This window comes from Haliotis rufescens, unplaced genomic scaffold (genome assembly GCF_023055435.1).
Source record: "Haliotis rufescens isolate VD_foot unplaced genomic scaffold, xgHalRufe1.0.p SCAF_50, whole genome shotgun sequence".
NCBI classification, from domain to species: Eukaryota; Metazoa; Mollusca; class Gastropoda; order Lepetellida; family Haliotidae; genus Haliotis; species Haliotis rufescens.
The window spans coordinates 264,677-278,160 of NW_025964224.1; the positions used below are offsets into that span (position 1 = coordinate 264,677).

At 42.4% G+C, this 13,484-nt stretch overlaps 2 protein-coding genes across 5 annotated transcripts in view; both read right to left on the minus strand.

Annotated features, from left to right (window-relative positions):
• The window catches only part of LOC124151391 (transient-receptor-potential-like protein), a 108,112-nt gene that overhangs the window by 62,669 nt on the left and 31,959 nt on the right, over positions 1 to 13,484 (minus strand). The window lies entirely within an intron of this gene.
• LOC125374017 lies at positions 1,524 to 5,238 on the minus strand. Its single transcript, XM_048384709.1, has 2 exons — positions 2,072 to 5,238; positions 1,524 to 1,746 (listed from the first exon to the last, which is right to left on the minus strand). The coding sequence occupies exons 1-2, from the start codon at positions 5,236 to 5,238 to the stop codon at positions 1,524 to 1,526; spliced, it is 3,390 nt and encodes a 1,129-aa protein (XP_048240666.1).

Consider the following 13,484-nt stretch of genomic DNA (forward strand, 5'->3'; position numbering starts at 1 on the left):
TGAGACATTCACACACACAGTCCCTGGGTAGTATACACTGTCTGAGACATTCACACACACAGTCCCTGGGTAGCACACACTGTCTGAGACATTCACACACACAGTCCCTGGGTAGTATACACTGTCTGAGACATTCACACACACAGTCCCTGGGTAGCACACACTGTCTGAGATATTCACACACAGTCCCTGGGTAGCACACACTGTCTGAGACATTCACACACACAGTCCCTGAGTAGTATACACTGTCTGAGACATTCACACACACAGTCCCTGGGTAGCACACACTGTCTGAGACATTCACACACACAGTCCCTGGGTAGCACACACTGTCTGAGATATTCACACACAGTCCCTGGGTAGTATACACTGTCTGAGACATTCACACACACAGTCCCTGGGTAGCACACACTGTCTGAGACATTCACACACACAGTCCCTGGGTAGCACACACTGTCTGAGACATTCACACACACAGTCCCTGGGTAGCACACACTGTCTGAGACATTCACACACACAGTCCCTGGGTAGCACACACTGTCTGAGACATTCACACACACAGTCCCTGGGTAGCACACACTAATAAAGCAACATGTTTGTGTTCTACTGAGTCTCAGTTTTCTCAGCATTCATGCAATACTTTACTACTGACTAGCCAAGCCCTATTCTCCTGACTGATACTGCAAAAACAAGTCAGTTTTGCAAAACAAAAACATTAGAATATGACAACCTGAATGTGGACATTTGAAATTCCAACTAATGTGTGACCATGACAACGATGGCAACATGACAGCTATGGCTACATGACAACTACAAGACAACTATGGCTACATGACAACTACATGACAACTATGGCTACATGACAACTACATGACAACTATGGCTACATGACAACTACATGACAACTACATGACAGCTATGGCTACATGACAACTACATGACAACTACATGACAACTATGGCTACATGACAACTACAAGACAACTATGGCTACATGACAACTACATGACAACTATGGCTACATGACAACTACATGACAACTATGGCTACATGACAACTACATGACAACTACATGACAACTACATGACAACTATGGCTCCATGACAACTACATGACAACTGTTCGTGAGAGAACAAAGACGTATTAGTGTCTTGAGATAATTTAATCCGCTGCAATCGACGAGAAATACACAAATGGGCTTTGAGATTGAGTTGTGATTGTGTTTTACCCATCATTACTTTGTTTTTCTTCGTGACTGGCATGCGAAATCAACGGCGACATGCAATCCTCTCCATAATAATCAACACAAGGGAGATAACTCAAAGTTAATTATAACGGACTACCGCACAAAAGAAATAATCAAATTAATGCTGGTCATTAACATAGCCACCCCCCTGACAGGGTCAAAAGCATTTGCTACCATTAATAACCTAAATGTCCAAGTAAAGAAATGATAATCAATAAATCTAGATGAATGTTCATAGGAAATCTGAGCTCTGTGTTCACTTTGAGCAAGTCCTACATCTAAGCGTCACTACACACAGATTCCTCAAGCACACACACCTTAGCCGCTGGTCTGATGTACTGACCATTTTTGGTTTGGACTTTCAAAGCTCGAACACGTCCATCATCGCCAGCGTAAACCTCGACGATCCTTGCCAAATCCCAATGTCCTCTGGGTTTAGCTTCGTCGACCACCAGAACGAGATCTCCAACTGAAACATTCTGAGATTCTGATCTCCAACACCTTCTCACAGTGAGCTCCGGCAAATATTCCTTTTGCCAGCGCTTGTACACATGATCCGCAATGACTTGAGCCTGTCTCCACCGTCGTCTACTATTGATTTCGTTATCATGAAAAACATCAGGTGGAGTACAAACATCAGCTCTCCCAAGAATAAAGTGATTCGGAGTAAGTGCCGTAAAGTCGCTTGGGCTAGTACTGTTGTAGGTCAGTGGCCTGCTGTTCAAGACAGCTTCAACTTCGATCAAGGCAACTCGAAGAACAGTTTCTCGAACACGGAGATTTTTTCAGGACTGACCTCAAGGCGGCTTTGACAGAACGCACTAACCTTTCCCATGCTCCACCAAAGTGAGGACTGAGAGGGGGATTAAAATGCCATTCAATCTTCATCGGGGTGAGGTAGTCAGCAATTTTGGTTTGCTGGATGTTCTGCAAACATTGATACAGTTCATTGTCTGCACCGCGGAAATTAGTGCCGTTGTCGCTATAAAGATGACCAGGATGTCCACGACGTCCTATGAAACTCCGAAGTACCAACAAAAATTCATCTGTCTCAAGTGAATTTGCAAGCTCAATGTGGACGGCTCTTGTTGAGAGACATGTAAATAGACAGCCCCACCTCTTCACTGTGCTTCTACGTTCCTTCACCATCAGTGGACCGAAATAATCAACTCCTGTATGAGCAAACACGCCTTCAAAGGCACTAATCCGACAAATAGGCACATCTGCCATCTTGACAATGGTGGGCTTTGCTCGTCTTCGGTGGCAATCACGGCAACTGCGTAGAACTTGTTTGGCTATTTTCCTTGCATTGACTGGCCAATATTGTTGTCTAACAAGTGCTATCATATGCTCTTGGCCACAATGTGCAGACTTGATATGCATATCTTCCATGATCAGGTGAGTCACTGGGTGATTGCCAGGCATGATTATCTGATACTTGGCTTCATTGGGAATCTGAGCTTTGCGCAGTCTTCCTCCAACTCTGATTAATCTACCGTCAAATGTCGGAGACAACGGAAAGAGTTTTGATTTCGCTGAGAGCCCCTGACCTGCTTCAAGATTAGCAAATTCCTCAGGGAACGCTTCCCTCTGTGTTTCTTCAATCAAGTGATACTCGACCTCTGTTCGCTCGCTCACTGTCATTGTTTTGTTGCGATTTGGTTTCAGTTCTCTGTGTTTCAGTGTTGACAGAAAGTTTCGAACTGCTCTTAAAGTCCATGCCGACAGGCCGACAAGTCGTTGCCAAGATGAAAAGTCAGCTGGATCCAAGATGCCCGACAGCTTGAGGCCTTGTAAGTCAGGAGCTGATTGATCTCGTTTGACAAGACTTTTCATCACACATTTGCCTTTGATTTCTGGGTCATTCCCAGGTGTGTGTCCTGGAATCTCATGTAAAGGCCAGTTGTCTTCAGATGACCAGAGGAATTCTGGTCCATGAAACCATGGATGAGATTGTGTTAGGCTGCATGCATGCAGTCCTCTTGTTGAGTGGTCAGCTGGATTGTCCACACTTGCAACATGACGCCACTGCTTACAGTCGCTTGAGTCAAGGATTTCCGACACTCTGTTGGCTACGAATGGCTTGAAGCGTTTCGTTTCATTGTTCAGATATTGTAGCACAGTATTCGAATCTGTCCAGAACACAACTCTTTCTATTTTCAGGTCCAGCTCTTTTTTCAGCACAACCCACAAACGGATTGCTAAAACTGCCCCTTGAAGTTCCAGCCTGGGTATCGTCAACTGTGGAGTTAATGGTGCAACATGAGTCTTTGCAGCCAGGAATGAGCATGTATTTGTCCCGGAATTAAGCAAGTACCGAAGATATGCTACAGCACCGTATCCTTTCTCTGAAGAGTCAGCAAATACATGCACTTCTACATGATCAAACTGTGACGAGAACAGCAGGTGATGCCTGGGTAAATTGAAATCGTGTAACTGTTCCAGCTCGCTGTGCCATACTTCCCATTTTGCTTGGATATCTATTGGAAGTGTATCATCCCAATCGAGACCACGTCGCCATATTTCTTGGATCATGAATTTGGCGCGGATGGTGAATGGAGCAAGATATCCGCATGGATCGAATATTGAACAAACAGTACTGACTACAGCTCTTTTAGTGTTTGTCACATCCCTATGTGTGGGATTGAATGTAAAGCAGTCCTGCTCAACATTCCAGCGCAGTCCTAGAGCGCGTTGCAGGGGTTGTTCATCTAAATCAAAGTCTTTAGGCTGATTTGCTTTTTGACTTTCAGGAATGACAGCAAGGACTTTCTCTGAGTTTGAGACCCACTTATGTAAATGAAAACCACCCTTTTGCATCAGATTTGGTAGGTCCTGTGTCATCTGGATCGCTTCAGCTACAGTTTCAACTGACTTCACCAGATCGTCAACGTAGAAGTCTCTGGAAACAGCCTTGATCACTGATGGATGAAATTCATTTGCGTTGTCGCGAGCAGTTTGCTGGAGTGCATAACATGCACAAGAACATGAATCGGTGGCTCCAAAGATGTGGACAAGCATTTTGTAGACATCAGGTGGACCAGGTTGCTGGTTGTCGGCTTTCCATAAGAATCTTAGTGAGTCTGAGTCATGTTCAAAAACTCTTACTTGGTGGAACATGCCTTCCACATCAGCCATGAGGGCAATTTGATATAACCTGAACCTCTGAATCACTCCAAACAAGTTATTCACTAAATCTGGGCCACTCAACAGATTGTCATTTAATGATGTTCCGGCATATGCTGCAGCCGCATCAAAAACTACCCTCACCTTGCCAGACTTATTTGGGCTTGTGACTCCATGGTGCGGTATATACCACGTTCGTGGTGAAACACTGGCTATTTCCTCCTGCATGAGTTTTCGTGCATGACCATTTGATATATAGCCATTCAGAGTGTTGCTGTACTTGATCCCGAAATCTTTATCATGCATTAGTCTCTTTGCCAAGAGCTTGAATCGTTTCTCCGCAGCAGCATAGTTGTTCGGGAGAATGCAATCCGCCTTTTTCCAGAGCATACCAACTTGGTAATGTCCATCCACTAAACAGGTAGTCTCTTTCAGGATGTGTTCTGCTTTTCGATCATCAATGGACGATGATTGCTTCTTGTCATACGCAGCTCCAAAGGACTCAGTTTTCCAGAATCGCTCAACACTCTCGTGTATTTCCAGATCGCGTGTAATTGTGAGATTGACACTGGCTTGGACTTCCTGAGCAGCACTACTTTCACTACTTGCCACCCCCATGAGTGACCATCCCAGGGCAGTGCGAACAGCAACTGGTTCATCTTTTTGTCCCTCAATGACTTCAACTTGCAAGTGTGCCTCAGGAATGTTTAAGCCAATCAACATCTTGATTTGTGCTGGTTCAACTGAGGGTATGTCTAGGTGTTTGATATGCTTCCAGTCTGGATTCACGCACTGAGGTCGGCAGTCAAAAGCATTGGATTTGACTGTCCATGCTTCTTTTACATGAATGTTGGAGGCATCAAGCATATTTGCTGATGTAATGTTAAGGGAAACTCTGCTTGATGGCTCTGTAGTTATACTATTACATGTTTTCATCTTAAGAGTTTGCCGTTCTCCTTTGATTCCCAAATCCTGCACAAACTCATCATGAATCAAGGTGACATCGCTGGCAGAATCTAACAATGCAAAAGTTTTCATAACTCTACCACTCTGTCCATACGCAAGAATTGGCACAATCTGAAAGAACACTGTGTTTCCAAATGACTGCATCTTCTTGTTTATTGCTTCAACTGTTTCTGGATTATTTCGATGCAACATTGTGTGATGTCTCTTGCCACATCCTGGTTCTCGGCATGCCATCAAAGAGAAACACTTATCTGCTGTGTGAGAGGGTTTCAAGCAGTTGAAACAAAGCTTATTCTCAGTGACGACAGTACTTCGTTCAGGAACAGGCTTGTTTGAAAACAGTGGACAGTGATATAGATAATGAGGCTGTTTACACATTGGGCATGGTAACTTTGAACGACTGTCATATTGCTTGACTGAACCTTTTCGAGTAAGCGGAGTCTTACTGTTTTGTATGTCAGTCATGGAAACCGTCGTAGCATATACTGTGCTTTGTCTTTCAGGTCCCTTGTACCCTGAAGATCCGTTATGTTTAGACAATTTCCTTTGGGTTGATGTATGAGCAGCGAATGCAATGGCATATGGGTTGAAATCTGCATCTACCCTGTCCCTTAGCCAATTGTTGAGATCATACAGGTTGGGTTCTCTAGTTCTTGTGATGTGTCGCACAAACTCATTCCATTTTGTGATTTTGTCATTTGGTAAACGTCTTGCAATTCTGAGCACCATATCTGGGCTGTGTAATTCAGACAAATACTGAAATTGCTCAAGTGTTGTAATGCAGTCCCGAATAGTAACGTAGAACTTTCGAAGAGATGATGGGTCGTGACTTGCAATCATCGATCCTGAGGTCACTCTTTCCAAGAAAGCTCTTGCGACCTTGATACGATGGCCGAAGGCACGCTTTAACTCTTGTAGTGCTAAAGCATAGTTGCGACCTGAAGATCCTAGCCCTTGCACAAGGTGTTTTGCATCCCCTTCCAAACGAGACTGAAGTAAGTCCATTCGCCGAACATCAAATATTCCGGGTCGAGTATGTACTTGCGCATGAAACCGCTCGATGAAACAAGGCCATTCAATAGCTTTACCACTAAACTTCGGTAAGTCAATCTTAGGCAGATCGCGCTCGCTCTCTAGCTTGATAAGAGCATGAGTTAGGTGATCTTTATCTGAAGAATTCACCTCGGATATCGTTTCTTGTCCAAGAATGAGGTGATCTATCCATGCGTCAATCGGTTCGTATGGTTGACGGTTTTGCACAGTGACAGGAGGTCGAGATACCTCGAAACTGGGAACATGTATGTTGAGTTGTGTTGGTTGTGATCTGAGTGTTTCTTTCATACTTGGGGTAAGTGCTTCTGAATGAGGGTTTTGTTGATCCACGTTACTACACTTGACAGCACCATCAGATGCTTCCAACCACTTCTGAATATATTCCTGTTTTCCATGTTCCTGAAAATGAGTTTTCTTATCAGCCACATTACTACCTATTTCAAGCATGTCTTCACGCATTTTCACCTCCAAATCTGCCATATCCTTTCTGTGTGTTGCTTCCTGCTTGACTTGTGTGGCCTGCATTTCAGCAATTTGCTTAGACTGATTTACATGAAGTTCAGTCATTTTTGCAGCAAGTTTTGCTGCTTCCTCAGCAAAAAATGCTTTCAGTTTTGCTTGTTCAGCTTTAAACACCATATTTGTATTGCTGCTCTTTCCTTGGCTGTAATTGTCATTTTCACTTTCAATTGATCTAGTGTCACCTTGTGAGCTTATCACAGACAGTGACTTAACAGATTTGCTCACTAAAATGTCTCCAATTTCTTCCAGTGCTTTATTTGCAATTTCCTGCCTTTCCTTAAACCAATCCATTGCCTGCTGGCTTTCTGTTTCACCATGCAACACTGACAAATACTGCCTATGGGCATCATACAGAGCTTTTACCGCCGCTTCAATTTTGTTGCATGTCACTGATAATGTTCGTTTCGACCTCTTTTCCGTAATTTGAGACCTTGCTGTATTAATAATTGCCGTCAAACGAGCAGCATAACCACTCCTAGCATACTTCAAGTCTTGTTTTTCTGTGTTAAACTCGTATCTATCGCGATGAATTCCCTTTGTCGATCTACTAGACCGTCTTGGCAAACCAGGCTCAGAACGAGTGCTTCGCAAGTGTTTAGAATCAAATTCAGCATTAAGTGACAGTTTTGGTGGCCCACCTTTTGTAGATTCCATCTTTAAAGGATAACTGAAAGTTCCAACACTTCTGTGCTAAATGAGAGGAATGAACTGTGTTTGAATGTTGCAAGGGGTTCAGTTTTCGCGCACATGAAGAAAAACCTTTTGTTCGTGAGAGAACAAAGACGTATTAGTGTCTTGAGATAATTTAATCCGCTGCAATCGACGAGAAATACACAAATGGGCTTTGAGATTGAGTTGTGATTGTGTTTTACCCATCATTACTTTGTTTTTCTTCGTGACTGGCATGCGAAATCAACGGCGACATGCAATCCTCTCCATAATAATCAACACAAGGGAGATAACTCAAAGTTAATTATAACGGACTACCGCACAAAAGAAATAATCAAATTAATGCTGGTCATTAACAACAACTATGGCTCCATGACAAATGTCCAAAGTCTTCACCCAGTTTATAACATTCAGCAAAAAGGGCAGCACTCAGACAAATTGGGGTGATTACAGTTCCTCCTGACACAAACTAAGTACATGGCAGCTCCCTGAGGGGGTCACGTTCACAGACACAAGGGGGTGCTCCACAAGCAGTCCGGCTATTGTCAGACATACTGGAGTAATGATCACGCAGAGGACACCATCACGTAATATTGCCGGCAGATCAATGGGCACACACCACCACCCATCAGATTGACTGCATGCATTGCTGGAATAGTAATCGGGAATCTGACCTCATAATCAAGTACTGCATATCCTTGAATAAACACTAGTCCTTGGGAAAACCATAAGACCCAGCATTTATTTCAGGAAGGCTTTTATATTCTTCAGAGAGATGGCATCATCAGTCTCATGCTCAGAAAGTAACATACACTCCATGCCTATTGCTGTATTGAAGTCTCTGGCTCAGAAAGTAACATACACTCCATGCCTATAGCTGTATTGAAGTCTCTTGCTCAGAAAGTTACATACACTCATGCCTATTGCTGTATTGAAGTCTCTTGCTCAGAAAGTTACATACACTCCATGCCTATAGCTGTATTGAAGTCTCATGCTCAGAAAGTTACATACACTCCGTGCCTATAGCTGTATTGAAGTCTCTTGCTCAGAAAGTTACATACACTCCATGCCTATTGCTGTATTGAAGTCTCTTGCTCAGAAAGTTACATACACTCCATGCCTATTGCTGTATTAAAGACTCTTGCTCAGAAAGTTACATACACTCTATGCCTATTGCTGTATTGAAGTCTCATACTCAGAAAGTTACATACACCCCATGCCTATAGCTGTATTGAAGTCTCTTGCTCAGAAAGTTACATACACTCTATGCCTATTGCTGTATTGAAGTCTCTTGCTCAGAAAGTTACATACACCCCATGCCTATTGCTGTATTTAAGTCTCTTGCTCAGAAAGTTACATACACTCCATGCCTATAGCTGTATTGAAGTCTCTTGCTCAGAAAGTTACATACACTCTATGCCTATTGCTGTATTGAAGTCTCTTGTTCAGAAAGTTACATACACTCCATGCCTATAGCTGTATTGAAGTCTCTTGCTCAGAAAGTTACATACACTCCATGCCTATTGCTGTATTGAAGTCTCTTGCTCAGAAAGTTACATACTCTCCATGCCTACTGCTGTATTGAAGTCTCTTGCTCAGAAAGTTACATACACTCCATGCCTATTGCTGTATTGAAGTCTCTTGCTCAGAATGTTACATACAATCCATGCCTATTGCTGTATTGAAGTCTCTTGCTCAGAAAGTTACATACACTCCATGCCTATTGCTGTATTGAAGTCTCTTGCTCAGAAAGTTACATACACTCATGCCTATAGCTGTATTGAAGTCTCTTGCTCAGAAAGTTACATACACTCCATGCCTATTGCTGTATTGAAGTCTCTTGCTCAGAAAGTTACATACACTCTATGCCTATTGCTGTATTGAAGTCTCTTGCTCAGAAAGTTACATACACCCCATGCCTATTGCTGTATTTAAGTCTCTTGCTCAGAAAGTTACATACACTCCATGCCTATAGCTGTATTGAAGTCTCTTGCTCAGAAAGTTACATACACTCTATGCCTATTGCTGTATTGAAGTCTCATACTCAGAAAGTTACATACACTCTATGCCTATTGCTGTATTGAAGTCTCATACTCAGAAAGTTACATACACCCCATGCCTATTGCTGTATTGAAGTCTCTTGCTCAGAAAGTTACATACACTCCATGCCTACTGCTGTATTGAAGTCTCTTGCTCAGAAAGTTACATACACTCTATGCCTATTGCTGTATTGAAGTCTCATACTCAGAAAGTTACATACACTCTATGCCTATTGCTGTATTGAAGTCTCATACTCAGAAAGTTACATACACCCCATGCCTATTGCAGTATTGAAGTCTCTTGCTCAGAAAGTTACATACACTCCATGCCTACTGCTGTATTAAAATATATAATTTCAACCACATGACAAACACAAGGAATAACTTCACTCCTTGATACATGGGGCATTTTTCACAAATGTGGAGAGCACTAGTGATGTGATATTGTTCAATAGTGACATGGTGATGACTGAAGACAAGACTGACAAGGTCTGGGCAGAGGTCATTTGCCGACAATGCTGCACTTCTATGGAACCATCTCCCATCACATGTGAAAGAAGTAGAAACTCTGACAATCTTCCAGTCCCGTTTCAAGACATTCCTGTTCAGACAAGTCCATCAAATCTAAAATCAACACCAACTGCCACATCTATTTGTCTTGTGTCTATGGCCTTGTATCAGCAGAGTTTTCCCTTGTTTTGTGCAGCGCTGTGAGCATTCACCTATGGAATTATGCTCTTAACAATTATTATTAGTAGTATTATTGTTATTGTGGTTGTTGTTGGGCTCATCATCAGCTCAGAGCCCTTGCCCCCGCTACACGCAGCCTAGACAGCCAATGGAACTTCTCCCAGGAAGCCCTGCCTCGTCCAACCCACCCAGAACATTTTGGAGAATGGGAAGACTCCCCAACACTGCAGCCTTCTGTATTACCCAGATTGTCAGAAGGGCTGTATTCCTGGTAGCAAACACGGATACTCTCCCAATGTCAGTCAACAGATTTGGAGGTACCAAATCTAAGGCACCGAGAACAATGGGGAGTCGGACAACTTGGTACTTGGGATGCAAGCGTGACATTTCAAGCAAGGTCTGCCTATTTGCCATGTTTTTCCTCAATCTTGTCAAACACATTTCAGTCAAAAGGGGCAGAAAGTTCAATAACATAAATGATTTCATTAGATTAATCAAAAAGGACAAGATCAGGTTTGTTGGGCTGGATATGTCTGAGGCTGTATACGGGCAAATTCCAAAGATTTTTGTATTAATCATTTTCCATGACGGTAATAAAATGATCGAGCCACTTCATCATGTTTCTTAAGATACTGTTTTTGTGCCCAAGCTGGGCATCTACTGACAATGTGTTGAACAGTCTCATTAAATTCATTGCATAATCTACATTTCATATTTACATTTTGATGCAAAATCACACATTGACGGTTTCGAGTGGGAAGTGACTGGTCCTGAGCAGCAAACAGAAAGCCTTGTGATTCACTTTTCAGGCCAGCCGACTTCATCCACGCAAAGGACTCTGCAGGATTCCTGATCTCCTCAACACACTGCACATAAACATAATGCAGTAGTCGTTCAGATAGCCTCTCCTTTAAAAACTAAGTGACATGGCACTTCGCTTGGTTAACACTGATTTCTGTCCCGTCCAGCAGTACAGAACCATCAACAAATTTATCATTGACGTTGAGATTTTGTCCAACATCTTTGGCTTCTTTACGAAAACTTTGGAATGCCTTGTTTTCATCAAGAGTCTTGACTTGCTTCACAAGAGGATCATCAGACAAATAAAAGTGTGCAAAAATGCACAAAATAATGAAGAGCCTCAACGATAATCAAACCTTGACCTCCCATTATGATTGGTAAATGTAAGCAATTGAGAGAAGAGCGAGGGTGGTGGGACCTATTGTCTGACATGATTCTTTGTGTGAGGGTGTCAATACCCTAAATTTCTTGTTTCGTCCAATCAACAACACCAAAAGAATACGAAAAGATGGGTACAGCATAAGTATTTGTGGCTTTAATTTCATTGAAAGCGTTCAGTTCTGAACTCTGCCTGAGGTTTTCCATTATTATTATTATTATTATTATTATTATTATTATTACAGTTATATCACAGTAACCCTATCCTAGAGAAGACATTTTTCATGTTTAATGATAAGGCATCATTAGTTTGTGGGAATTATGACCACAGTTAAATGCTTCAGTAAACAATACATCAGTTTGTGACCTTAACCTTTGACCTTTTCATGACATATAGCAAAACCAATCCAAGGACCATGTGTCATGTGGAAGATGTCATGTGGAAGATGTCATGTGGAAGATGTCATGTGTCTTCTCATGTCAATAATCATGGCATAGTAATCACAAATTCTGACAAACCACGATCTGGGTCCAGTGCCACAACATTGCTCCTGGTCCCTGAACGTGGTTGCTAGGATACAGAGAAGACTAATGAATAAAAATCATGTTCACATAAAATGGTATATTTTGTTTTCTTCAGTTTTAGCAGAAATAAGTCAGATATTGCCCAAAATAGCTTTATATTTATGTACATTATATAAAATGAGATCGCCAGAGATGTAACACTCAGGTCATGTGACCTAAGATATAATTTATCTTACAACTGTACTATTGGTCATGTGGCCTGAATTACGACATAAACTTGATTGACCGAGATACAGTATATTATTATTATTAGAAACACGCTTATAACAATCTGATGGATATAAAAATCTATTTGTTTTTATTATATAGTGACCTCACTTTGTGGTCCCGTGTGTACTGTCAATAACAATGTTTATGTCAACAATGACCTGTTAATCTCGGAGCTGGTCACAGCATCCTCAGCCTAGTGAGGTCAGTGATTAACTGGAGTGAGTGAGTGAGTATGGTTTTACGCCGCTTTTAGCAATATTCCAGCAATATCAGGGCGGGGGACACCAGAAAAGGACTTCACACTTTGTACCCATGTCAGGAATCGAGCCCGGGTCTTCGGCTTGCTGAGCGAACGCTATAACCACTAGGCTACCCGACCGCCCCTGATTAACTGGATAAAGTGCTGACACCATGGAGATCCACGACCACAGTGTCACAGTCTGACTGAACATGACCCACAAGAGGAAAAGGCTGAGCAGCTTCAGCAAGATCTATGAGTGAGTCTTGATGCCTTTAAGCCGCTTTTAGCAATATTCCAGCAATCTCACGGCGGGGAACACCAGAAATGGGCTTCACACATTGTACCCTTGTGGGGAATCGAACCAAGGCCTTTGGCATGACAAGTGAACGCTTTGACCACTTGGCTACCCGACTGCCCAGTAATGTCTTTGACAAGAAACAAGCACATGCGGTACCGTTCCCAGATGTCTGACAGTCAAATGCTTACAACAAACTACTGTCATAACGAATTAAAATTAGTGGTCCCTTTGAGTTCGTTATAACTCATGGGCGGATACAGCTTTTTTGAAAAGGGGGGTGCACAATTAAGATCTATTATTGTCTTTGGTGGTAATTTATACAGAAATAAAGATTTTTTTCGAAATAAAAAGGGTGTGTGTGCACCCCTGCACCCCCTCCTCTGTATCCCCCCATGTAACTGTATCAATTAACAATTATCTGTTGGCTTCCATTGTTAAGTTTCCACCTTTGTCATCTTATTACTTTTGTTGTTCTTACAGGTACATATCTATTAGGGCTGGGATGGGTAACTCAGGTACTCGGGTCGGGTGGGTACTGAGTATGACCCAGGTATTCACAGGACTACCCGGACCCGTGGTTAGTCACCTGATATATTGTTTAATGACAAAACTTATTTAAAACTCTTTGGTTACACTATAAGTCTCTAATGTTCCCATATCT

Bases quoted from the DNA above. Each gene is read 5' to 3' on its own strand.
- LOC125374017 (XM_048384709.1), bottom strand. From the start codon at position 5,238: ATGCTTGATGCCTCCAACATTCATGTAAAAGAAGCATGGACAGTCAAA. The intron at 1,747-2,071 runs GTTAGTGCGTTC...CACTGTGAGAAG, and splicing joins TTTGGTGGAGCATGGGAAAG to GTGTTGGAGATCAGAATCTC.